Source organism: Carlito syrichta, unplaced genomic scaffold (genome assembly GCF_000164805.1).
Source record: "Carlito syrichta isolate Samal-C Ts95f unplaced genomic scaffold, Tarsius_syrichta-2.0.1 Scaffold307339, whole genome shotgun sequence".
In the NCBI taxonomy this organism is placed as follows: Eukaryota; Metazoa; Chordata; class Mammalia; order Primates; family Tarsiidae; genus Carlito; species Carlito syrichta.
In genome coordinates, this window is record NW_007251435.1 from 570,392 (window position 1) to 594,778 (window position 24,387).

Below are 24,387 nucleotides of genomic sequence, written 5' to 3' on the forward strand. Positions count from 1 at the left end.
GCGGCTGCCGGGGGCAGGAGGCCCCGCGCCGGGCTCCGGCCACACGGGAGGAGGGCGACCCCACAGCCGTCGGGCCCGTTTGGGGGAACTCAGCTGCCCTTAGACAGAGCTCAGGGCCCCGCGGCCCACCGGGGACACCGCTGGGGAGTCTGGGTGCTCAGGAGGGCCCAGCTCCTGCTATCAGGCTTCTGGGGAGGCAGACACCGGCCGTCATTCATGCAAGCCCACCGCCTCCTTCTCGCCAGGCGGCCCCATGTGGGGTGCCAGCGTCATCCCATTTGACAGCCGAGGAGCTCGAGGCTCTGAAAGGCTCAGCGGCTGGTCACACAGGAGGTGATGGACTGGGGGCCAGAGCTGGTGTGTCTGCCACCAAAGCGTCCTCTGTCCCCGGTCCTGCCCCCTGCTGACCCTGCCCCTTCCTGCCCCATTTTCAGAAACGGGTCCCGGAAGTACCCTCCACACCTGGTGGAGGTGGAGGCCATTCAGCACAAAACCACCCAGATCTTCCACAAGGTCTACTTCCCTGACGACACCGATGAGGTGAGGGCGCTGGCTTCTCAGGCTGCGGATGCCCCGACGGGGCTGGGATCCCCAACCTCCCCCCGCCGCCCCACCCCCCATGTGCTGCCTCATCCTCCTGCCCCTCCGTGGAGTCAGGGCTCAGTCAAAAGGCCATGGGCTCCCAGGTAAGGGGTCACTTGGTTTTTGGCTTCCTGCAGCAGCTGTCTTTGAAGACCCTCCCACCCCCATTTTCCAAGATGCCCTGGAGGACCGTGCTTTCTCCCTGTGAGCCGGGCTATGGCTGGTGCCACCTCCATGCTCCCAGCTCTGTTCCTGGACATAGAGCCCCACAGGCCCCGGTCCAAGCTGCCTGTTTCCTCGAGCCCACTTTCCCATAGGCAGAAGCCCCAGACCCCTTCCTTCCTCCCTGCCTGATGCAGTTGGGTTCCCTCCTCCGTGACCTTATCTTCCACAGGTCCCGTCTGTCTGTCACGACCATATAGTCAGGGTGTCACATGATCCCACTCCATCTCAGCATAGTGTCTCATTCGGATGACCTTGCGTCCAGCATCTAAAATTTTAGTTTAAAGGGTAGTTTTAAAACTGATCTGAGACCAGAGACTCAGGAATGCTACAATAGGGTCAGCAAGGACAGAAAAGGATGCCCCGCCATCCTTCCCTGTCCCCTCTGGTGGTGCCATGCCCAGATCGCTCTCCTCCCTCTGGCCACACTTCACAGGCTCTCAGGCCTCTCACTGGTCTGGGCTGCTTCCCCTTCCTGCCCTTGGATTTGCTTTTCCTCTTCCTCAGTCTATCTTCTCCCAGTTGCACCATTCCTGCTGTCACTCGTGCCTGCACAGCTAGGTCCAGGGCCCTGAAGGCCAAGGCCAAGGCCAAGTCGAGCTTGGAGGGTTGGGAGGACGAGATCTGGCAACACCCAGACAGGAGCAGCTTTTTCCTTTTTCAAAATGCCATGCCCAGCCCTGGGCCCATGGAGAAGGAGGGTGTCCCGTACGGGAGGGGCTCAGTCTGGGAGGCACAGCTAGAGAGGCATGGGAGGACCAGGCCTGGGAAGGACCCTGCAGCAACCAAGTGCGCACCGCCCCTCCCAGGCCTTCGAGGTGGAGTCCAGCACCAAGGCCAAGGACTTCTGCCAGAACATCGCCTCCCGGCTGCTCCTCAAGTCCTCCGAGGGATTCAGCCTCTTTGTCAAAATCGCAGACAAGGTGGGTTGCTAGCCGTCTACCTACCTGCTGTCGACAGCTGGGGCTGTAAGAATTCACAGGCAGCAGGGGACGGGGGAGACAGAGTGACAGGAGAAAAGAGAGGCGCTGGTGTTCGGTGACTCTTCCTTCCATCCCTGCACGGTTGTCCCTGCATCCTACTCCCTGAGGCCCACCCTCCTGGAGCCATTAGACGGGCACTCTGTGTTCTGGATGCACCAGGTTCCCCACTCTGCCCTAGCACACTGTGCTTTCCAGATGTCCTTTTTTTTGAGTCGGAGTCTCACTCTGTTGCCCAGGCTGGAGTACAGTGGTACACTCACAGCCACCCCAGCATCGACCTGCTGGGCTCAGGCGATCCGATCCTTCTGCCTCAGCCTTCCAAGGAGCTGGAACTACAGGTGTGAGCTACCATGCCCGGTAGAGACGAGGTCTTGCCAAGTTGCCCAGGCTGTTCTCGAACCTGCGGGCTCAGGCAATCCTCTCACCTCGGCCTCCTAAAGTGCTGGGATTGAGCCATCGCGCCCAGCCCCAGGTGTCCTTTGACTAGTCTCTCAGCTGCCATGCTGGGGCCAATGAACCCTGGAGATAACCCTCGAAGGGGGTGTAACGATCCCCACTTAATAGATCACAGGATGACGGCTCAGAAGAGTTAGGTAACTTGTCCAAGGTCACACCCACGGCTCCTCCCTCAACTCCTGTGTCCCTGGACATCTTAAAGGCCCAGCTTTAGAGCCCCCTCCCACAGGATGGCTTCTGGGCTTCTGTGAGCATCTGGCAGAGCTCAGTGCCCCCTCCTGTCACCTGCCCACAGCTCTACGTGCATCCTTGCCTGTCTTCTCACTCATGACTGTCCGTGCCAGGCCCTGGGACCCAGAGGTGACCCCACTGAGGTCCTGGGCCCAGGGGAGTTCTGGGCTTGTGGGAGCTGCTGGACATGGATGCTACAGAATGTCCAAGGCAGGGACTGGGCCTTGTTCATGGCCAGTTGTGTCCTCGCCACTAAGTGTAATGACTTGACAGGCAGGAAGTGGGCTGTGCTGGGGACATGACACGCACAGTCGGGCCAGGGTGGGGCTGACATATGGAATCCGCTTCTGACTGGGATGGAGTCTTCCCAGAGAAGGGACTGCTGAGAAGGCCTAGGGTGGGAAAGCCAGAAAGCTCAGCTTGTTGAACTACAATGAGTGAATCCTGTGGCCATGCCCCAGGTCATCAGCGTCCCGGAGAATGACTTCTTCTTCGACTTTGTCCGACACCTGACAGACTGGATAAAGAAGGCGAGGCCCATCAAAGACGGTAATGAGGCGGGTCCAGGGAGCCTCTGAGCCCAGGGCAGGGAGGTGCTGGCTCAGGGCCCAGCGGTGAGGCTGTCTGGGTGGGCTTCAGTGAAGGGGCAGGGTGTGGGCACCCCTCGGTGCTAGGCCCTCTGGGTGACCAAGTGCCCTGTGCCACAGGAATCGTGCCCTCGCTCACCTACCAGGTGTTCTTCATGAAGAAGCTGTGGACCACCACGGTGCCAGGGAAGGACCCCATGGCCGATTCCATCTTCCACTATTACCAGGTGAGCTGCCCGCCCCTCTGCTCTGGCTGCCTTCCTGTGCTGCTGGCCTTGATGTGCTCTGACCCTGAAAGCAGAGACCCACTGCCCTTGCCAGATGAGTGGCCTTGAGGATTCCTGCCAAGACCACTGGGGCGCCAGGGAGTGGCCCAGCCCTGATCCTTCTGCCTCCCGAGCCGTCAGCCTTAGGGGCCTGGCAGTTCTCCCTCCGAGCCTCCTCTCTGGACTAGATTCCGCTGCTGTCACGGGGTCATCCTGGCCTCTGTGCAGTTCCGTGAACGTTTTCTAGCACAGGCATGCCCTACAGGAAGCCGGGAGGGCTCGCATGTTGAGTCTCCACAATGTGTCCGTCCCTTTCCACTCATCCTGTCCTCCCAACAAAACCCAAGAAGTAAGCATGTTGTTCTTATCCTATAGACCAGAGAGGCCAAACGGTGTCATTAGGACCACCCAGCTGGTGGGGCCAGGCCTTTGTGACTGCCAGTTGGTGCTCTTTCCTCTCCAGTGTATTTATCCTTCTGTGGGAGACCAGCCAGGATGCTGGGAAGGGCAGAGAACGTGGCAGGATGCTGCCTGGTATAACATGTTGGTCTGGGAGGCAGCAGGACCACCCTCAGCCACACCTGGGATACCTCTCTACCCCACGCCGCCTCCCCACCCCACCCCATGCTGCCCGTGGAGTGGAGGGCCCCTTGACTACTAGTTCCCCGAGTCAGCCTTCCCTCACCTCAGTGCCACGATTTTACCCCTGGATAACTCTAAGATCCCTGACTGTCATCACCACCCTCAACCTGGGTCAATCCACCCTCATCTCATCTGGATGGAGACAGTGACTCTCTCTGCCCCCATCTGTCTTTGTCCCCTTGAATCCTCTCTCCCCAGGGTGCTCTTCCTGCTTTCCAGATCCCCTCAGGGGCTTCCTATTGCTCTTAGGGCCTGGCCCCAAATCTGGACTGAGGCCCTGCATGGTGGTACCACTGTCTACTCCTGCTGCCTTGTCTTGTACCTGGCACCCTTTGGCCCAGAGCACTCCGTCTACATTTTTTCAGATTCTCAAGCATGCCACAGGGCCTTTGTAATGTTACTCTGTCTGGGATGCTCTTCCTCTGATTCCTCCCTTCACCTACTGAGCTTTCAGATGTCAATTCTGGAGCAACCCCTAGAGTTCCCTCCCACTGTGGGAGCTTTTCTGTCCTCTCAATAAATCCTGCTTTCTAAAAAAATCAAAAAGTTAAAAAATAAAAAGATGTCAATTCAGGGGGCTGGGTGGTGTGGCTCACGCCAGAAATCCCAGCACTTTGGGAGGCCAAGGTGGGTAGATTGCTTGAGCTCAGGAGTTTGAGACCAGCCTGGGCAACATAGTGACACCTCATCTCTATAAAAAGTTCAGAAAATTAGCTGGGAATTTGGCACGTGCCTGTAGCCTCAGCTACTTGGGGAGGCTGAAGTATCACCTGAGTCCAGGAGGTTGAGGCTGCTGTGAGCCATGATGGTCATGATAGTGCCACTGCACATTAACTGGACAACAGAGTGAGACCCTGACCTATCCTAGAGGAAATCTTCCCAGTTCCCAAGATTAGATAAGGTCACCTTGTTATATGCTCTCAAAGCACGGTGAGCAATTCCTTCAAAGACCACCATGATGCCTCCTCTTGGTGTGCTTGTTAGATTAATGTCTGTTCTTGCCTTGAGACTACAAGTGTCATGGGAGTAGGGAGGGTATGTATTGTTGCTTAAAGTGCCTGGCTCACTGTAGATGCTCAACCAATATTTGGTGGATGGGTGAATAGGTGAGTTTGTGACACAGTGAATGGATGGATGGAAGGATGAATGCTAAGTGAATGTACGAGTGGACAGTGGTGAGTGAATGGGTGAGTAGGCAGGTGGATGTGCGGGTGGGGAGGCCCCTAAGTGGGTGGGTGGGAGGATGGATAAGTGGGTATGGATGGATAGGTGGGTAGGTGGGTGAGGAGGAGGAAAGGCGGATGGATAATGACTGACTCAGGTCTCTGACCAGCAGTGTGTCCTCAGGCCACCTCAGTTTCCCTACCTTTCAAATAGTAGATAAGATCATCCTAAGGCTCCAGGAACCCTTGGGCAGTGCTGGTCCTCTAGAAGCTTTTGGTCCATTCCTCATCGTCACTTGCTCTGGTTCTGCTTCTGGAAGTTCAAGGGAGCGGGTGGACCCATGCTGCTGCTGCTACCAGCTGGTCTCAAGGGAACACAGTGGGACTGAGAGACTCTTCCAAGGGATGACAGGCCAGGGAGGTGAGGGTATAGGATGGTCTCAGATTCACTAGCTTGTCACTCTGAGTTGTTTCGTCTTTGAATGGAGCTGCTCACCTCTCTGGTCTGCTATGAGGGAAATGAAGTACAATTCAGACAAGGCTGCGCTTCCAAGCTGTAGAGTGCTGAGTCCGTGTCCTGGGCAGTCTCCCCTGGGAGAGCAGGGTCAGCTGAGGCTGGAGAAGTGGGTAGGGCACACACAGGGGGAGGCAGCAGACACCAGTCTCGGGTGCCGGGACGAGAGCCCGCTTCCATCAGGTCCCTCCCGCCTGTGACCTGCCTGTCCCTGCAGGAGCTGCCCAAGTACCTCCGAGGCTACCACAAGTGCACGCGGGAGGAGGTGCTGCAGCTGGGGGCGCTGATCTACAGGGTCAAGTTCGAGGAGGACAAGTCCTACTTCCCCAGCATCCCCAAGCTGCTGCGGGAGCTGGTGCCCCAGGACCTTATCCGGCAGGTCTCGCCCGATGACTGGAAGAGGGTGAGCATAGGGTGGGCAGGGAGTGGGGGTCCCCAGTGGGCCTCTGGGCATCCCAGGGCTCAAGAGGACATGCACTGGCTGGCAGCCCGAGGGAGGACCTCCAGCGGCTCCCGTCTGTGGCGAGACCCCCACGCAATCTCTACCTGCCTCCTTCTCTAGTCCTCCACGCAGAGGCCTCGGGGGCTGCTTGGTGGTGCCTCTGGCCTGCCGGGGGTCGAGTCCCTTAGCTGGGGTGGGTGGGGGACCCTTCACAGCCCCAGCACCACCTGTTCCAGGCCTGTCCCGACAGTGTGGATGGGGCTGGAGCGCAGGGAAGGGGTGCGGAGGGGGAGAGCGCCCTAAGCAGGCCTGCCTCTCCCCCCACAGTCCATCGTGGCCTACTTCAACAAGCACGCAGGCAAGTCCAAGGAGGAGGCCAAGCTGGCCTTCCTGAAGCTCATCTTCAAGTGGCCCACCTTCGGCTCGGCCTTCTTTGAGGTGAAGGTATGCCATGTGGGAAGGAAGAGGGTGAGTGGCAAGGGAGGTGGGGGACAAGATGGCACAGAGACTTATCTCCAGGACTGTAGGAAACAGCCATGACCTTGGACATGGCAAGGAGAGGAGGGAAGCATCCTCGGCCTTGCCCCAGCAACATGTCTTGGCTAAGCGCTTAGCCCTGGGCTCAGTCCTGGGCACCGAAGGGCCAGAAGCTCAGCCTGGCAGGAGGGGCAGACGTGGAATGGCCAGGGCGGTGGCCTGTGCTGTGACAGTGGGGAGCCCTCACCAAGACTGAGGACAAGGGCTGGGGAGGCTTCCTGGAGGAGGTGATATCTCAGCTTTCCAGGGGGACCCTGGAGAGAGTGCTCTTGCCAGGGGACCCACAAGAGCACAGGTGCAGAGGTGGGGCAGCTGAGGTCGCAAGTAGTTGAGTGTGGAGGGGTGAGCCGGCGGTGGTGAGAGCAGGCTACCAAGCGGGCAGGGGGCTGGGCTCCTTCCTGCAAGAGCCTTGGAGGGTGGTGCATGGGGTGACAGGGTCAGAAGGCTATGCAGGCTGTGGGTGGAGGCAGGAGCTACAGGCACAAGAGGCAGGGGGCGGCAGAGAGGCTGCTTCAAGGGGACGGGGGATGACCCTGCACACACAGAGCATGGGAGGCCCTTTGAGATGCTGGGCTCTTCAAGGAGAGGAGGTAGGGAGCTGGAGGCAGGTGAGGGCTGAGTTAAAGATGGGAGACCTCTAGGCAGAACGGAAGAACACAACAGAAGCTCATGTGGGAACTCATGAAGGGATGTGGGTAGCATGGAGGGCCTGGCAGAGGTGGGGCCTGTGAGGTCGTGGCAGGGTCCTCAGTGCCAAGTGCGCAGCAGGAGAGGCTGACGCTGTCCCAGCTGGGGGCAGCTTCATTCCTGTCTGCAAATGTCCTCCTCTTTCTTTGCTAGCAAACTACAGAGCCAAACTTCCCTGAGATCCTCTTAATTGCCATCAACAAGTATGGGGTCAGCCTCATCGATCCCAGAACCAAGGTGAGCAGGGACCAGAAAGAGCGGGTGGGGGCGGGCTTCTCTGCCTGCGCCACTCTCCTCTGCCCCCTGCCACACATCCTGAAGACGGGTGTCCACATCTGCTGGGTCTCTGTCCTTACCCCACATTTGCTCCATTGGAATTGCTCTCCCAGAGTTGCTGACAAACTCCTTTCTACTATCTGAGCTCTTTTTAGTACTTGGCTTTTCAGCATCACTGGACATCCTGCCCATCTGGGTGAGGATGGCGGGCTGTGTGGGGGACCATTTGTCTGTACAGCTCGTGTTTTGGGGCCAAAGCAGTCCTACCACGTACCCAGCAGGTACAACGGGACAGTGTGAAGAGCACTCCTAACCACTGCGCTCCTGGCTTTCTCCTTCAGTCACTGACACTTCTGTGGGCTTCATCTCTCCCCAGCCTATGCACACTGTTTCGCTAAACCTGTCTCCTTCTCGTCTCCCTCCTCAACCTCTCCCTGGACCATCTCGCACAGGCCCATAGTTTACCTCAGGCCTCCCAATTTTCCAATTTCAGCCTCAGTCCCCAGCAGCCTCCTAGACTTCCTTGGGGTCCACACCAGGCGGGCAGGGATAGGCAGCTGCTTCTTACAGCAGCTCCACGGTGGAGCTGGCCTCTCCCTCTGGCCGTGGTCTCATCTGAGGGCCCAAAGCCTTCTGGGAGAAGCATCTGGACTGGAGCAGGGGGAGTGAGGCCAGAGGGCCCAGCGTACAGCTCCATGCCCTTTCTACTCACCTAGGACATCCTGACCACGCACCCCTTCACCAAGATTTCCAACTGGAGCAGCGGCAACACCTACTTCCACATCACCATCGGGAACCTCGTGCGTGGGAGCAAGCTGCTCTGCGAGACGTCACTGGTGAGGGCTCTTCCTGCCAGGCCTGGTGGGCTCCCTGCCTCGCCTGCACTTACCCAACCCCCCAGTCCCTGGCACAAACACCGAAGTGTGCAGCTTGGCCTGAGGTCAGGGTCAAGGGTCACCTTGGGGCCAAAGTCAGGTCAGTTTGAGGCTCAGCTTAGGTCTAAGGAAGGGACTTAATCCAGAGCTGAGGAACAGACGCCTCATTCAGCACTGTTGTGAGTGCCTGCAGTATCTGGAGAGGGAGACTGTGGTGACAGCCCTTTATAGCCTTGGAGTTCAACTGTGGAACCATCAGCAATGAGACCGCCTGGCCTGAGCATAAACTTCCAAGGTACAGCCTGGCTGATGGCTGTTAGAGTCACTCCTGCAGGGAGGCCTCCAGGATTTGAGTGACCCACAAGCTCGGGGCTTACTCTGGGCTCATAACAGCTTAGAACCTTGGCCATCTGGCTGGATGAATCCAACCCCTCAATTGTGCAGACGGGGAGACTGAGTCCTGGGTGGGACAAGATGTGCCCTTGTCCTGGGTTCTGCCCCCTTCGGAGACTCCCGGGAGCTGTGTTCTGGACCTCAGTGGCTGGCCCTGTCTCACTCTGTGCTCTGCTCATCTTCTCACCAGGGTTACAAGATGGACGACCTCCTGACTTCCTACATCAGTCAGATGCTCACGGCCATGAACAAGCAGCGAGGCTCCAGGAGCGGCAAGTGAGTGGTGTGGAGTAGGTGCTGGTTCCATGCCCACTCGTGAGGCAGCAGCTGGCGCAGGCCCATCAGCTACCCCTGCAGCTGGGGAGGACCTCTGCAGCTGGGGAGGACCTCATTGGGCAGCAAGACTGGGCTGGCCGGCCACCTCTGACTGTACCAACTGGGCCTTTGACCTCCGTCCGGTGAGTCAGCCTCTCTGGGAGGCAGAGCCACCATCCACCCCTGGCACCTGGGTTGGCCTGGTCCTAGCTTGCGTGACCTTCACAGTTGTAAGAGTCAGTGCTCCTTGGATGCCTCTTGTGTCTCAGACCGGTCCCACCACGCAACCTCCTTTGACTTTCCATGTACCATTGTGACAGAGGAATCAAGAGGACAATCTCGCTCTCCATCCTGGGAACAACCAAACCCTATGTGCATTGAATAGGATCCTCTGAAACCGAAGGGACTGGACCCTTAGCCGGGGTGAGGGCGACGGACCACTTTTATATATTGCAGTGTGAGTGCTGGGCCCCTGCTGGGTCTCCCCGATCGCCTCGGGGCATAAAGTGTTTCATCCTCTGGTCCTACTGTGTCTTTGCTGAGGGTGGGCAGAGGGAGGGGAGGGTGTGTGGGGTCAGAGAGGGCCCCACAGGGGAGTGGCCTGTGTAACTACTTCCTTGGCCTTTGCCTGTTGGGGCCAAGCTGGGTTGGGTTTTGGGGTTGGGGAGCTTGAGCTCAAGGTGTGCTTCAAGTGGCTTCAAGGGCCTAGCGGAGCCTGGGTAGGCTGGGGGGACCTACGGCTCATCAGTCTGGATGTGGAGACCTACGTGTGCACGGGTCGAGAGGAGGAATCAACTTCTGGGCCATAATCAAGGCCAGTGGAGCCAAGGTGGCCCCTGTGCCTGTCAGAAACATCTCGTTGTCCCTTCAAGACACGTCCAAGAACCCCGAGAACAGCACTGCCTTGGGTTAAATCGGCATATCCAGTGGGTGCCTGGCACATGTTGCTTTGTGGCCAGCAGGGGACGACCAAGTCTGGACGGGGACGGTGTGATGTGGGCAGGGGGCGTCCTCCTGGGCTGTGGCTGGGCTGAGTGCCTAGAAGAGTGACTGTGGGAGTCACCTTGAGGAGTGGAGTTTGTGGTCTGCCCTCCAGGTCATTGGGCACTTTGGCAGAGCCAGGTCCTGCCTGTCCCGCACTCAGGTGTCTGGGGCATCATATCTGTGGGCCTAGCTGCCTGTGTAGGAGGAAGAGGGGCTGGTGTGTGCAAATGGTGGCACCACACTAGACAGCCCTACCCCACCAATGTTTACATGGCTCCATAGTCAGCCTGGTGTAAACCTGAGCCAGAAAGGGGCTGTGGTGGCCTGTCCCTACACCACCATCACAGAGATGGGGACCCTGAGGCCATACGGTGGAACTCAGCTCACTGCTTCTAACTCTGGACTCCTATGCTGAAGGAGCCCAGATGCTTGTTCTAAGCTCAGTTTCCCCCTCAAAGCCAAAAGGCCACTAGGTGGGCACAGAGTTATGCCCACCGGGGAGTTGGTGAACCCCTAGCTATTAGGAAGCATCCCACTGCACACTAAAGTAGATACTGGGGGTGAGAGGGGATGATGAAATCTTTGCCCTGGCCCATGCCCACGCCCCTCTCATTCTTTGGCTCAGAATGGCAGCACCATTGTGCCCACCCTCAGCTTTCATCAGCCTGGGTGCAGAGGGGTCTGACGAACACACCACTCTCTTCTGAGAGGTTACCTTTATTTACACACACGGGCCCTCCTTTAGCAGGGAATACTGTGGAAGTGTTAGGATGAGACTAAGCCCTGCGATACCCAGAGGGCACCCGGCTTTAGTTCCAGGACCACATACACTGTGTTCCCCTGGCTCAGCCCCTTGAGATGTACTCGATAGAATGGCTGGACCAGAATGGTTTCCTTGGGAGCCTCAACAGCCCTTCTGCATGCCTTTATTGATTACTTCCCACCATCACCACCCTTAGGCACAGAGAGGAAGGGAAAGAAGGGGCTGGGGTGTGGCTAAATTTTCTCCAAGGACATCCTGTAAGAAGAGGACGTGCTAGAGGAAGAATGAGCTATATATAAGGATTCGTGGGAGGAGGACTCAGCCATGGTGGTCTCTTGGGGTTGGTCTAGGATAGGGACATCTATAAGTCTTAGGATCTTCATAATGGGAGGATCAATGTGTTTAAGCGGGGGGTCTGCCTGCTGATCCCCTAAGTGGGCACTTTGGTAGTTTGATGCTCTCCCCAGGGACACTGGTGATTTGGCAATCCCCTTAGTGACCACTGGTATCATAAGGTCTCCCTTGAGGGCATTAGTTATTTCACATCCCTCCTGGCAGGCACTGGTGTTTTGAAGATCTTTTTTCTGGCAATGCCCGGTAGAATAATGTCCTCCTTGGGGGGCATTGGTGGTTTGACATTCCCCCTGGGAGATACTGATAGTTTGATGCTCTTCTTGGCAAGTCCTGGTAGAATAATGTTCCCCTTGGGGGCTCCTGGTAGTTTGAGGGTTGCATCCTTGGGAACTGCTGTAAAATGGAGGGAGTTTGGATATCAGACTCTTCTTTTGATCCAGGCTGGCTAGAAGGTGGCCAGAGTCCAGGGGTTTTCTGTGCCTTTTTTTTTTTAAGTAGGGGCTGTTACCTAAATGTCTGTAAGAGATAGAAAAGGCAAGCACATATTCCTCAAGTGTTGCTTCCCCAATGCTTGTTTGCTAGGTGGTAAACTCACAGTCCTCTCTTAAATGTTAGGACTGTCTCCACCCTCTCAGGCTCATTTTTCTAAGCTCCATGCCCAAGATTAGAGATGGTCTTCTAGCTCTGCAAAAAAGTCCATTGTGTGGGGGCTAAGGCTTACCAAGGAAGTTCTCAGAGGGTAGGGACTAACATTTCTTCAAGATTATACACTGTACAATTATTGCTTCCAAATCAGCTTATATAGAAAAAGGAACACTTTCTGCCCATTAGAACGTGAGTTTCTTGAGAGGAGGAACTTAATATCCCCAATGCCCAGAAAAATCTCTGTCGCATACTAGGTGCTCAATAATTATTTTTTTAATTAATTGGTGAAAAAATTGGTAATAGAGGGCTAGAGAACTGTGCTGAAGACAGACTTTAAAAGTGGATAAAATACAAATAAAAAACTTCTTTAAATTATTTCAGAGTTAACAATATAGGGAGGAATTGTGGGGCCCAAAAAAAGAAGAACGTGAGAATCCAAAGAAGTAAGCCCAGACCTAGCTATATGCTGCCTATAAGAAACTCACTGTGGATAAAAAGACATACCTAGATTAAAAGTAAATGGATGACCAGGCACAGCAGCTCATGCTTGTAGTCCTAGCTATAGGGAGGCTGAGGTGGAAGTGTCATTTGAGCCCAGGAGTTTGAAGCTGCAGTGAGCTATGATTGCACCACCACACTCTAGCCTGGGTGACACAGCAAGACCCTGTCTCTAAAATAAAATAAAATAGCAAGCAGCTATAAAAAGATACACCATATTGACACTAATGAAAAGAAAGCTGGGGTTGCTATTCATATAACACAAAAATAGATTTCAGAGCAAATAATATTACCCGGAATAAATGTCATTTCATAATGACATAGATCATTTCATCACAAGGACAAAACAACTCTAAATGTACCTATTATCAGCTTCAAAACACATGGAGCAAGCATAGATAAAACTGCAGAGAGATAATCAAATCTACAATTATACTCAAAGATTTAGATATCCCACTCTCAATAGCCAATAGGACAGGTGAACGGAAAATCAGCACGATACAGAGGACTTGAAAAACACTATTAACCAACTTGACCTGATTGACATTTATAGAACACTGCATTCAATAATAGCAGGATATATTCTTCTCAAATGCACATGGAAAATGTTCCACGATAGATCATATTCTGGGCATTAAAATAGTCATAATAAATGTAAAAGGATTTAAATCATACAAAGTATGTTCCCTGGCAATATAGAATTAAATTTAAAATCAACAGCACAAACACACTTGGCGAATTTCCAAATATTTGGAAGTTAACACACTTCTAAAAAACCATGGTAGAAGAAATCAAAAAGAAAATCAGAAATGATTTTGAAATGAATAAAATGAACACACAGCTGTCTTAATATCTTTCAGCTACTGTAACAAAATACTTTAGACTTTGTAATTTAGGAACAACAGAAATTTATTTCTCACAGTTCTGGAGGCTGGGAAGTCCAAGATCAAAGCATCAGCAGATCTGGCATCTGGTGAGGGCTCTCTTCTTCCAAGATGGCACCTCTTGCTGCACCCTCTGGGGGAATGAATGCTGTGCCCTCACATGGTGGAAGGGAAAGAAGAGCAAAAGGGCCAGGGCACTCCTTTCAACTTCTTTTACAAGAGCACTGATCATACCCATGGGGGTGCAGCCCTTTGACTTAATCACGTCCCCAAAGACCCCACCTCTAACATATGAATCTTGGAGTGACACACATATTCAAACTATAGCAACAACATATCGCATACTGTGGGATGACATGAAATCAGTATTTAGGAGGAAATGTATAGCATTAAATCACTGCATTAGGAAAGAAGGTTTCAAATAAATTATTTCAGTTTTCACCTCAAGGAGTTAGAAAAAGAAGAGCAAATTAACCCCAAAGTAAGCAGAAGAATGAAAATAATAATGATCAGAGTGGAAAGCAATAAGATTTTTAAAAAACAGAGAAAAATCAATGGAACCAAAAGTTGGGTCTCTGAGAAAATCAATAAAATTAATTAACCTCTAGCCAGACTGATATGGAAAAAGAGAAGGCATAAATGACCAGTATCAGAAATGCACAAGTACAGTAAATCTCTTCATTTATTTAGTTTTTCTGCAATTCCTCTTCACAAGGTTTTCTGCTTTTCAGTGTCATGCCTTTTACCACTTTTGTCAGATTTCTCCTCAGGTACTTCATACTTTATGCTATGCTATTATAAATGAGTGTTATCTTCGGATTCTACCAATTTCTGGTTGGTCATAGAAATACAGGTGATTTTTTTATGAGAGAGGTAACATTATTACAGATTTTGCTCTGGTGGAAACTGAAAAATTGATTTGAGACCTTCTTTCCTAATACAATGTTTTAATGTTGTATATTTACTCCCAAATACTGATTTCATGTCATTCCACAGAATGTGATATGTTGTTGCTATAGTTTTGAATATATGTGTCACTTCATAATTCATATGTTGGAACCTAATATTCAAGGAGGTAGTATTAAGAGGTGGGGCCTTTGGAGAAGTGATTAAGAGAGCTGCACCCTCATGGGTGTGATTAGTGCTCTTATACATGAGAGGAGTAACATAAGAAATGAGAGAGGTAAATCACTACAGATTCTACAGATATTAAAAGAAAAATAGACTGGGCATGGTGGCTCAAGCCTGTAATCCCAGCACTTTGGGAGGCCAACGCAAGAGGATTGCCTGAGCCCGGGGGTTCAAGACCAGCCTGGGCAACTTGGTGAGACCTTGTCTCTACAATATATCAAAAATTAGCCAGGCATGGTGCAGGCACCTGTAGTTCTGGCTACTTGGAAGGCTGAGACCGAAGGATTGCCTAAGCCCATCAGGTCAACGCTGGGGTGGCCGTGAGCGAGCCACTGCACTCCAGCCTGGGTGACAGAGTGAGACTCTGACTCAAAACACACACACGCGCGCACGCACACACACACACACACACAGACACACATGCACACAGAGAGAGAGAGAGAGGAAAGATATTATGCCAATAAATTCCAGAACTTAGAGGAGATGAGCAACTTCCTTGAAAGTCACAAACTACCATAGTTCACTCAAGAAGAAATAACCTGAATAAGCCTATTTGTAGATCTTCCTACAAAGAAAACTCCAGGTCCAGATAGCTTCATTGGTAAATTTTACCAAATATTTAAGGAGTAAATAATTTAAAATTCCATATAAACTCTTCCAGAAATTTGAAGAGGAGAGAATACTTCCCAATTCACTCTACAAGGCCAGCATGGCCCTGATATCAAAGTCAAAGACATTACAAGAAAACTACAGAGCAACATCTCTCATGAAATAGATGCAAAACCTAATTTATCAAATCAAATCCAATAGTGTGTAAGAAAGATACTACATCAAGACTACGAGGGGTCTATTCCAGGGACACAAGACCATTTTAATATTTGAAAATTCAGTGCAGGCCAAACGTGGCAGCTCACACCTATAATCCCAACACTTTGGGATGTAAAGGTGAGAGGATTGCCTGAGCCCAGAGGTTTGAGACCAGTGTGGACAACTTGAGAAGACTTCGTCCCCACGATAAATCAAAAAATTAGCCAGACACAGTGGCACGTGCCTATAGTCCAAGCTACTCAAGAGACTGGGGCAGAATGATGGCAGCAGTATTCACAATAGCAAAAGCATGGAACCAACCGTGCTGCCCATCAAAAGAGGACTAGATGAAAAAAATGTGGCACATGTACATAATGGAATATGACACAGCTATAAAGAAGGACAAAATCATGAATTTCGCAGCAACTTGGATGGACTTAGAGTCTATAATACTGAGTGATCTATCACAGAAACAAAACTGAGTATCACATGTTCTCACTCATAAGTGGACCTTGAACAATTATCATAATAGTATGAAAGGAAGTGGCAGTAGTGGGAAACTGCTGGGGGGAGCACACCTCATCAACAAGGGTACGTGCGTAATGAATATTTGTATACCTAACCCTGAATTGTACCCTACACCTTTAAAATTAAACAATTTTTAAAAAAGAAAAAAATCTTAGGGATGGTACCCAAGTCTAACCATGAAATTCATTTATGCTTCATATACACCTTATATACATAGCCTGAAGGTAATTTCATACAATATTTTCAATAATTTTGTGCATGAAACAAAATTTGTGAACACTGAACTATCAGAAAGCAAAGGTGTCACTGTCTCTGCCACCCATGTGGCATCCTATAAGTGTTCAAAATGTTTGGGTTTGGGAGCTGAATTTCAGACTTTTGATTTTCAGATTAGGGATGCTCAACCTGTACTTTAAAAGTACAACCAACAGAACTGCCAATTGCTTGGACATGGAATGTGCAAGAGAGAGAATTCAGGGATAACTTCAAGGTTTTTGGCCTGAGGAACAAATTTAATTGCCATCAACTGGAACAACACAGATAAAGCAGGTCTTGGGAGGGGAAGGCCAGGAGTTCAGCTGTTTAGGCATGGTATATTTGAAATTTCTCCTAAACATCTAAGAGGAAGCTGAAGAAGATGTGAATCTAGAGATTGCAAAAGCATACAGAAATCAAGGGAAAAAACGACAAGAATGGTCAACACTGTCTTTTTGCTTTGTTGTTGGTGTGTCTGTCAGGGTCTTACTCTGTCGCTGAGGCTGGAGTGCAGTGACACAGTCACAGCTCACCACAGCCTCAAACTCCTGGGCTCAACTGATCCTCCTACCTCAGTCTCCCGAGTAGCTGGAACTACAGGTATGCACCACCACATCTGGCCAATTTTTAAAATTTTTTTGTAAAGATGAGGTCTCGCTATGTTGCTTAGGCTGGTCTTGAACTCCTGGGTTCAAGTGGTCCTCCTGCCTTGACCTCCCAAAGTGCTGGCATTACAGGTGTGAACCATTGTACCTGACCACTTCACTGGAGTTTTTTTGTTGCTGTTGTTTGTTTGAGTTGGAGCCCCACTCTGTCACCCAGGAGTGCAGTGGCATGCTCACGGCCACCACACCTTGACCTGCTGGGCTCAGGCGATCCTTCCGCCTCAGCCTTCCAAGTAGCTGGTACTCTTTTTTTCTTTCCCCCTTTATTTTAAGCCAGGCAGAAAAATGAGTTTATTTTTTAGGTGAAATTAGGTTGATCTCAGATGTCTCCACAGCAATTCCAACAAAATCTTCAAGGAAAGAACCTGTGATTCAAGAGTGTTCCCAGGTCCACTTCGATGTCAGTTTAAAATCAACAGTTTACATTTTGGGCACCAAGAACAAGGGTGTATTATTCTATAAACCCTCCAAAAAGAGACCATTAACGAATACATTTCAATCAAGAATAAATCAATGGAAAACTACAGCAAAAGACTAAGTACTAAAACAAATATAGGTACAATATAAATATTACAAATCATGCCAGTATAGGGATGACACACTAGGAGGGGAAGAGGGAGAAAAGATTTAAGCTGGCTGACTCATTATTTTTGTTTATTTTTCTAGGGAAGGCGTGGTTCTAACGATAGCAACTAGTGCTAATAAATCAAGTGATGGGGTATGCTTAATTATCAGAGTAAGGACTTCTATAGGGTAATGCTGACTAATTTTGCATCTCCCCACACATTCTCTTAATACCACGGAGAGCAACAAGGAGAGGAAACACACACACACACACACACACACACACACACACACACACACACACACACACACACACACTCCTACAGATACATAGGGAAGAGTCCAAGCCTGAAGTTAAGCAAAGAATGAAAACAAATCCCAGAAAGCAGCAAGGCTGGTGCTGGAGTTCTCAGTGGTGAGGAAAGATGAGCAGAGCTGGGAAGAAAAGAGGCCATGCAGAGAGGTTCTTGTAGCGGTTCTTTGGCATCTGGGTAACGCCAAAGAAGGAGAGGTCCCTTACTGAATAGAAACTTCTAAGAACAGGTCTGAATCCTGGCAGTGAGAGGACTGTCATTGAGTTTCCATTTGGGGTTTTGAAGTTCAGGGGACTGGAAGGAAGTCTTGGAAGACACTGCTTCTAATGGGAAGAAAGGAGGTGCATCAGAATCTGGTATATCCCGCGGAGGCAGCAGCCAGTTTGTGAAGAGAAGACAAGACTCACCTGACACTAGGGATGCTACTACAATAAGCCAGGACAGAAAGATGATGGAAAACCTGTTCCCCAAGGGCAGTTAAGGAAATATAATGTGAGTAACAAGGGAAGGAGTCCTCAAATTAAGAGAAACGGAAAGTATCCAACATCCTCCTTTTCTCTCCCTCCTGTTATAGAATTGTCCTGGTTACAGCTGGTCCGTGAAATTCAAAATATTCTAATGTCAATAAGAAAAATTACACTGAAATATTTTTTAACAAGGATACCATAAGAATCAACAGGAAAATACAAATCAAAACTTTTTGTCAAAAAAAAATGCATACCAAAAAATCATGCCATGAACTGAAGAAAAATTGTGACATACTCCAACATGAAATAATTAAAACTGAATGAAAATTTTAAAAAAGAGAAGATTAGCTTTCAAGGTATACAAAGGAGAAAAATCAAGTGACATAGGGAAGAGTAATGTGCCCACAGCCAAGAAGACAAAACAAATAGAGTCTTAAAAAAAAAACAAGGATCGAAGAGAATTTATAATGAACAATCCAAAAATGAAATTTAAAATTCCATTTATAACAGCATCAAAAAGAAAAAAAAAAAACAAGACTTAGGAATAAATTTAACCAAAGAGGAAACACTTGTATGTGAAAACTACAAAATACTGCTGAAGGAAATTTTTTTAAAAAATGAATAAAAAGACATTTCATTTTCATGGATAAGAAGATTTGATATTGTTAACTTGTCAATACTACTCAAAATGATGTACAAATTTCCTATAAAAATCTCAATGACATTCTAAAAAATTTATATAGAATTTCAAGGGATCCTGAAAAGTCAAAACAATCTTGAAAAAGAACAAACTTGGCAGATTCACATACCTTCTGATTTCAGAACTTACTACAGAGCTACAGTAATCAAAACAGTGTTGCACTGGCATACAAATAGACATATAGACTAATGGAACAGCATAAAGAGTCCAGAAACAAATCCTCATACATATGGTCAATTGATTTTAGACAAGGGTGCCATGACCGCTCAAAGAGAAAAGATGGTCTTTTCAACAAAGGGTGCTGGGAAACTAAATAGCCACATGCAAGAAAATGAAGTTTGAAATTTGACCTTTACCCTTATACCGTAAACAAAAATAAAAACTCAAAATGGATCAAAGACCTAAATTTAAGAGCTAAAACGGAAAAAAATATATATATATGGGTTAAAATCTTCATAACTTTAAATTTGGCAATAATTTCCTAAGTATACTACCTAAAACAAAGGTAACAAAAGGAAAAATAGATAAATTGGACCCCATCAAAATAAAAAACTTCTGTGCTTCAAGGGGCACTAGCAACAAAGTAAAAAGGCAACACTAGATATTCAGAATACATAAAGAACTCCTAAACAACAACAACAAAACAAACCATCAGATTAAAAAGTAAACAAAGAGCCTGAACAGACATTTCTCAAGAGAAGACATACAAATGGCCAATAAGCACATGAAAAGATGCTCAACATCCACTGATCACTAGGGAAGTGCAAATCAAAATCACAATGAGATACCACTTCATACCCATTGGGATGGCTATTATAAAAAAACAGAAAATAACTAGTGTTGTGAGGATGTGGAGAAATTGGAACCCTTGTGCCTTGCTGGTGGGAACGTACAATGATGTGCTCACTGTGGAAAACTGTATGAGGGTTTTCTAAAAATTAGAATTATTTTATTATTCAGCAATTCTACTTCTTGGCATATACCCAAAAAAGTGAAGGCAGGGATACAGATACCTGTACACTCATGTTTACAGCAGCATTATTCACAACAGCCAAAAGGCAGAAGCAACCTGAGTGTCCATCAGTGGATGAAAGAATAAATAAAATGTGATATATACATAGAATGGAGCATCATTCAGTTTTAAAAAGGAAAGAAATTCTGACACATGGTACAATATAGATGAACCCTGAGGAAATTATGCTAAGTGAAATAAACCAGTCACTAAAGGACACATACTGTGTGATTTCACTCATATGAAGCACTTAGTCAAATTCATAAAGACAGAAAGCAGAATTATGGTTGCCAGGGCCTGGAAGAAGAGAAAAATGAGAAGTTATTATTTTTTGCATTGGAGTCTCACTCCATCGCCCAGGCTAAAGTGCGCAGTTGCACACTCACGGCCACCCCACTGTCAACCTGCTGGGCTACAGCGATCCTTCCACCTCAGCCTTTCAAGTAGCTGGAACAGGTGCACGCTACCACACTCGGCTAATTTTCTTTTTGATTTATTGTAGAGATGAGGTCTCTCCAAGATGCCCAGGCTGGTCTCGAACCTGTGGGCTCAGGCAATCCACTCGCCTCGGCCACCCAAAGTGCTGGGATTATAGGCTGAGCCACCAAGATTGGCCTAGCCCCGGTTTTAAATTAGGCTGTTTTCCTACTCTTGAGTTGTTTTAGTTCCTTGTATATTTTAGATATTAAATATTTGGATATTAAATATTTGAGTTCCTTGTATATTTTGGATATTATTAGAAGTATGGTTTGCAAATGTTTTCTCCCATTCCGTAGGTTGTCTCTTTACTCTGTTGTTTCTTTGGCTGTGCAAAAGGTTTTTGATTTTATGTAGTCTCACTTATCTGTTTTTGCTTTTTTTTTTGCCTGTGCCCTTCTTGGTGTCATGTTTAAAAATTATTGCCTAAACTAATGTCAAGAAACTTTTACTCTATGATTTCCTCTAGTCATTTTCTGGTTTCAATCTTTAAGCCACTTAGAGTTTGTGTTACAAGAGGGAAAATTCTGGATATGGACAGTGGTTGATGATTACACAACAATGTGAATGTACTTAATGCTACTGAACTGTACATTAAAAATGGTTAAAATGATCAATGTTATGCATATTTTATCAAAGATTTTAAAAAGGACAAAGTGTTTAAGATTGGTATTAAAGTTCTGACTAACGTCTAACTTACTTAATATGTGCCTTTTCCCAAATCCTATCCAACCTTCCAAATCCAGTCCTAACCTAGGTGCAGAGGTGCATGCTTGTAGTTTTAGCTACTCAGGAGGTTGAGGTGGAAAGACTGCTTGAAGCTGGAAGTTTGAGGCTGTAGTGATCTATGATTGTGCCAGTGAATAACTACTGCACTCCAGCCTGGGCAACATAGCAAGACCCAGTGTCCTAAAAAAAACCCGCTCAGATTTCTCTAATTCCAAAATAATGTCATTTTACTTTCTAGATTCCAAAAACTATTACTGTCCAAATGAGTTTATCTGGCAACTAATCATGTTCTGCCTGGTGACAATTCTTCCATGATTGCCTTGAAGAACTACTTAAATATTTGCATTTATTAATATTTATATTAGCTGGGCTTGGCGGCTCATCTTATAATCCCAACACTTTCAGAGGCCGAGGCGAGTGAATTGCCTGAGCCCGCGGGTTGGAAACCAACCCAGGCAACTTGGGGAGCCCTCATCTCTACAATAAATAAAAAAAATTAGCCGGGTGTGGTAGAATGCACCTATAGTTCCGGCTACTTGGAAGACTTAGGCGGAAGGATCGCTGGAGCCCAGCGGATTGACACTGGAGTGGCCGTGAGTGTGCCACAGAACTCCAAAAAAAATATTTATTAGACTTATTCAATAGATTGAATCTTATCCGTGGAAGCGGCACTATCCTATTCTTAGTGTCAATCAAGAGGACAATCTCTTGAGATTATGCCTGGGTTTGATTAATGAAGCTTTTTAAATTTTTATTTTTTGAGTCAGAGTCTCACTTTGTTGCCCAGGTTAGAGTACAGTGGCATGATCACAGCTCTCTACAGCCTCAACCTCCTAGGCTCAGGCAATCCTTCCACTTCAGCCTCCCCAGTAGCTGGGACTACAAGTGTGAGCCACCACACGTGGTTAATTATCTTACTTTTTGTAGAGATGAGCAATTCTCCTGCTTCCGCCTCCCAAAGTGCTGGGATTAAAGGCGTGAGCCACTGCACCCCACCATATTTCTAAATATTCAATTTTTATCTCATTGTACTGCTTCCTTCATTGGTGGATCCTGGACCTTCTTCGTGATTCCCCAGATTGATTGGGCTCTAGACACTTGCTGTGACTCTGATTTTCTCTCAAAGCCAAGAGCCATGGGGTCAGCACAGAATTATGTCCACTGGGGAATCAGTGAACCACCAGCCATTAGGAAGCATCCCATTGTATACTAGACAGATATGGGGGCCAGGTAGGAGATCTTTGCCCCTGACCCATGCCCATCCACCTTCTCATTCTCTGACTCAGGGTGGCATGACTAGTGTACCTATCCCCCAGCCTCTGAAGCCTGGGTGATCACAGAGAGGTTCACAGAATGTAACATTTACCTGAGAGATTGCCTTTATTTACATATACAGGCCCTCCTTCAGCAGAGAATACTGTGGAAGTGTTAGGATGAGAAAAGCCCTGCCATACCCAGAGAGCAACTAGCTCCAGTTCCAGGACCACACACCCTGTATTCCCCTGGCCCATCCCCTCGAGATGCACTCTTGATAGAAAGACTGGACCAGCAGCTTCCCTAAGAGCCTCAATGGCCCCTCTGCACGCCTTTATTGACTACCTCCCACCACCACCCTTAGGCACAGAGAGGAGGAGAAAGAAGGGACCAAGGTGTGGCTACTTCTTTGAATACTTCTGGTAGGAGGAGGGCATATTGGATACAGTGGAATATACTGTTGCATAGGATTCTTGGGAAGATAGAGCCATGGGAGGGATCTCTAGTTGGTTTCTTGTTTCAGGATCAGGGCCCTCTACAGGGGGCATTGTTGGTTTATCCACCTTCAGGTTGGGCAATGTACTTGGAAGGATGGCCTTCCTGGTGGGTGCTTGACTGAGCGCAAAGATTTTGGTGGATGCTGGTGCTTGAATGTCATGCTTTGCGGGGTTCAGAGATCTGACAGTGTTCTTTAAAGGTGCTGATTTCTTGGACGCTGCTGAAAAAGTAAAAGTAAAAAGTAAAGACACTTTCCTCAACTTGGGCAGGATTCATGAATGAGTACAAAAATTCTTGCTTCTTATGTTTTTTCTCTGAAAGGCTTCTATTCTGAGTATCTGTGGAATAGAAAAGATACAAACACAGATTCCTCAAATGTCACTTCTCTACTCTCCGCCAGTCATGTGTGAAATCCAAGTCATCTCTCAAATGTTAGCCCTTCACTTATCCTCTCAGGTTCTCTCCTCCAAGCTCTCCCTACTTCAGGCTTTGTGTTAACTTTATTATGACCCTCCAATTTGGCCTGGGGCTGAACACAGTCACTTTGTAAGGTTCTAGTGCACCATGGGAATCCTCAGAAGACAGGGATTGATATCTGCTTAAAATTTATGTATTTCCTAGCCATTGGTTCCAAATTAGTTTAAATAGAAAAATCCTCGATTAAAATAGGGGCTTTTTAAGGGCAGAGACTTTGTCTTGGCTTGTCTGTAAATACCTAATGTTCAGAAGTATCTGTGACATCACATGTGCTCAATAAATAATTTTTGTCTGACTGATAGAAAAAACATAGGTGATAGAGATTTCTAATAATAGAGTTAGGATATTGAGACCAATCCTCCTACCAAAGACAAATTAAAAAATATGTGATATACAAAATATCTTAAAATTATCTAAGAGTTAAAATATGGCCAAAATTTGGAAGAAAGTGAGATTCCAGAGAAGCCTAGAACTCAAAAGTTTTTTTTAAAACTTAGATCTATATTCTATTTTATTAAAACATTTATTTTTACTTATTATAGACACAAAAAATTGTTTTTGACCTGAGTGTAATTCAGTCTGAAAGAAATAGCTGCACATGTGAGCTATTTGTGTCAGTGTCATTGGAGAAGGGGGATTTTTACTAAATTGGAATGGAATTAGTAGGTAAATTTCATGATAATTAATACCTTTATGATATTAGTTTTCTAATTCATGAACAAGATATATTGCTCCATTTATTTGGGTCTGCTTTATCTCAGTAACATTTTGTAGCTTTTAGTGAGCAATCATATACCTTCCCTTGGGAAGGCTTTGATTAAAGTCTATTATGTCTAATATTAGTGGAGTCACTCCTCTCTTTTGGTTACTATCTGCATGAAACATCCTTTTCTATTCTTTCACTTTTTTTTTTCTGAGTTGGAGTCTCACTCTGTCGCCCAGACTGGAGTGCAGTGGCATGCTCCTAGCCACCGCAGCCTTAACCTGCTGGACTCAAGCAATCCTCTCGCCTCAGCCTTCCAAGTAGCCAGAACTACAGGCGCATGCTACCGCGCCCAGCTAATTTTTTAAATTTATTGTAGAGACGAGGTCTCGCCAAGTTGCCTGGGTGGGTCTCGAACCCGCAGGCTCAGGCAATCCACTCATCTCTGCCTCCCAAAGTGCTGGGATTACAGGCTGAGCCACCAAACCCGGCTATTCTTTCATTTTC

General features: G+C 48.2%; 2 protein-coding genes across 2 annotated transcripts in view; one reads left to right on the plus strand and one right to left on the minus strand.

The window, feature by feature from the left end:
• The window catches only part of MYO7A (myosin VIIA), an 88,378-nt gene extending 78,685 nt beyond the window's left edge, over window positions 1-9,693 (plus strand). The window contains exons 44-52 of the mRNA XM_021715741.1: window positions 384-540; window positions 1,614-1,727; window positions 2,936-3,023; window positions 3,182-3,288; window positions 5,864-6,049; window positions 6,416-6,532; window positions 7,466-7,549; window positions 8,305-8,424; window positions 9,047-9,693. Coding sequence (XP_021571416.1) covers window positions 384-540; window positions 1,614-1,727; window positions 2,936-3,023; window positions 3,182-3,288; window positions 5,864-6,049; window positions 6,416-6,532; window positions 7,466-7,549; window positions 8,305-8,424; window positions 9,047-9,136 — 1,063 coding nt within the window. The 3' untranslated portion in view covers window positions 9,137-9,693. The remainder of the gene's footprint in view (window positions 1-383; window positions 541-1,613; window positions 1,728-2,935; window positions 3,024-3,181; window positions 3,289-5,863; window positions 6,050-6,415; window positions 6,533-7,465; window positions 7,550-8,304; window positions 8,425-9,046) is intronic.
• Window positions 9,694-22,603: 12,910 nt separating this feature from the next.
• Window positions 22,604-24,387, minus strand: part of GDPD4 (glycerophosphodiester phosphodiesterase domain containing 4) — a 124,732-nt gene continuing 122,948 nt past the window's right edge. The window contains exon 16 of the mRNA XM_021715742.1: window positions 22,604-22,920. Within this exon, the coding sequence (XP_021571417.1) occupies window positions 22,604-22,920 (317 nt within the window). The remainder of the gene's footprint in view (window positions 22,921-24,387) is intronic.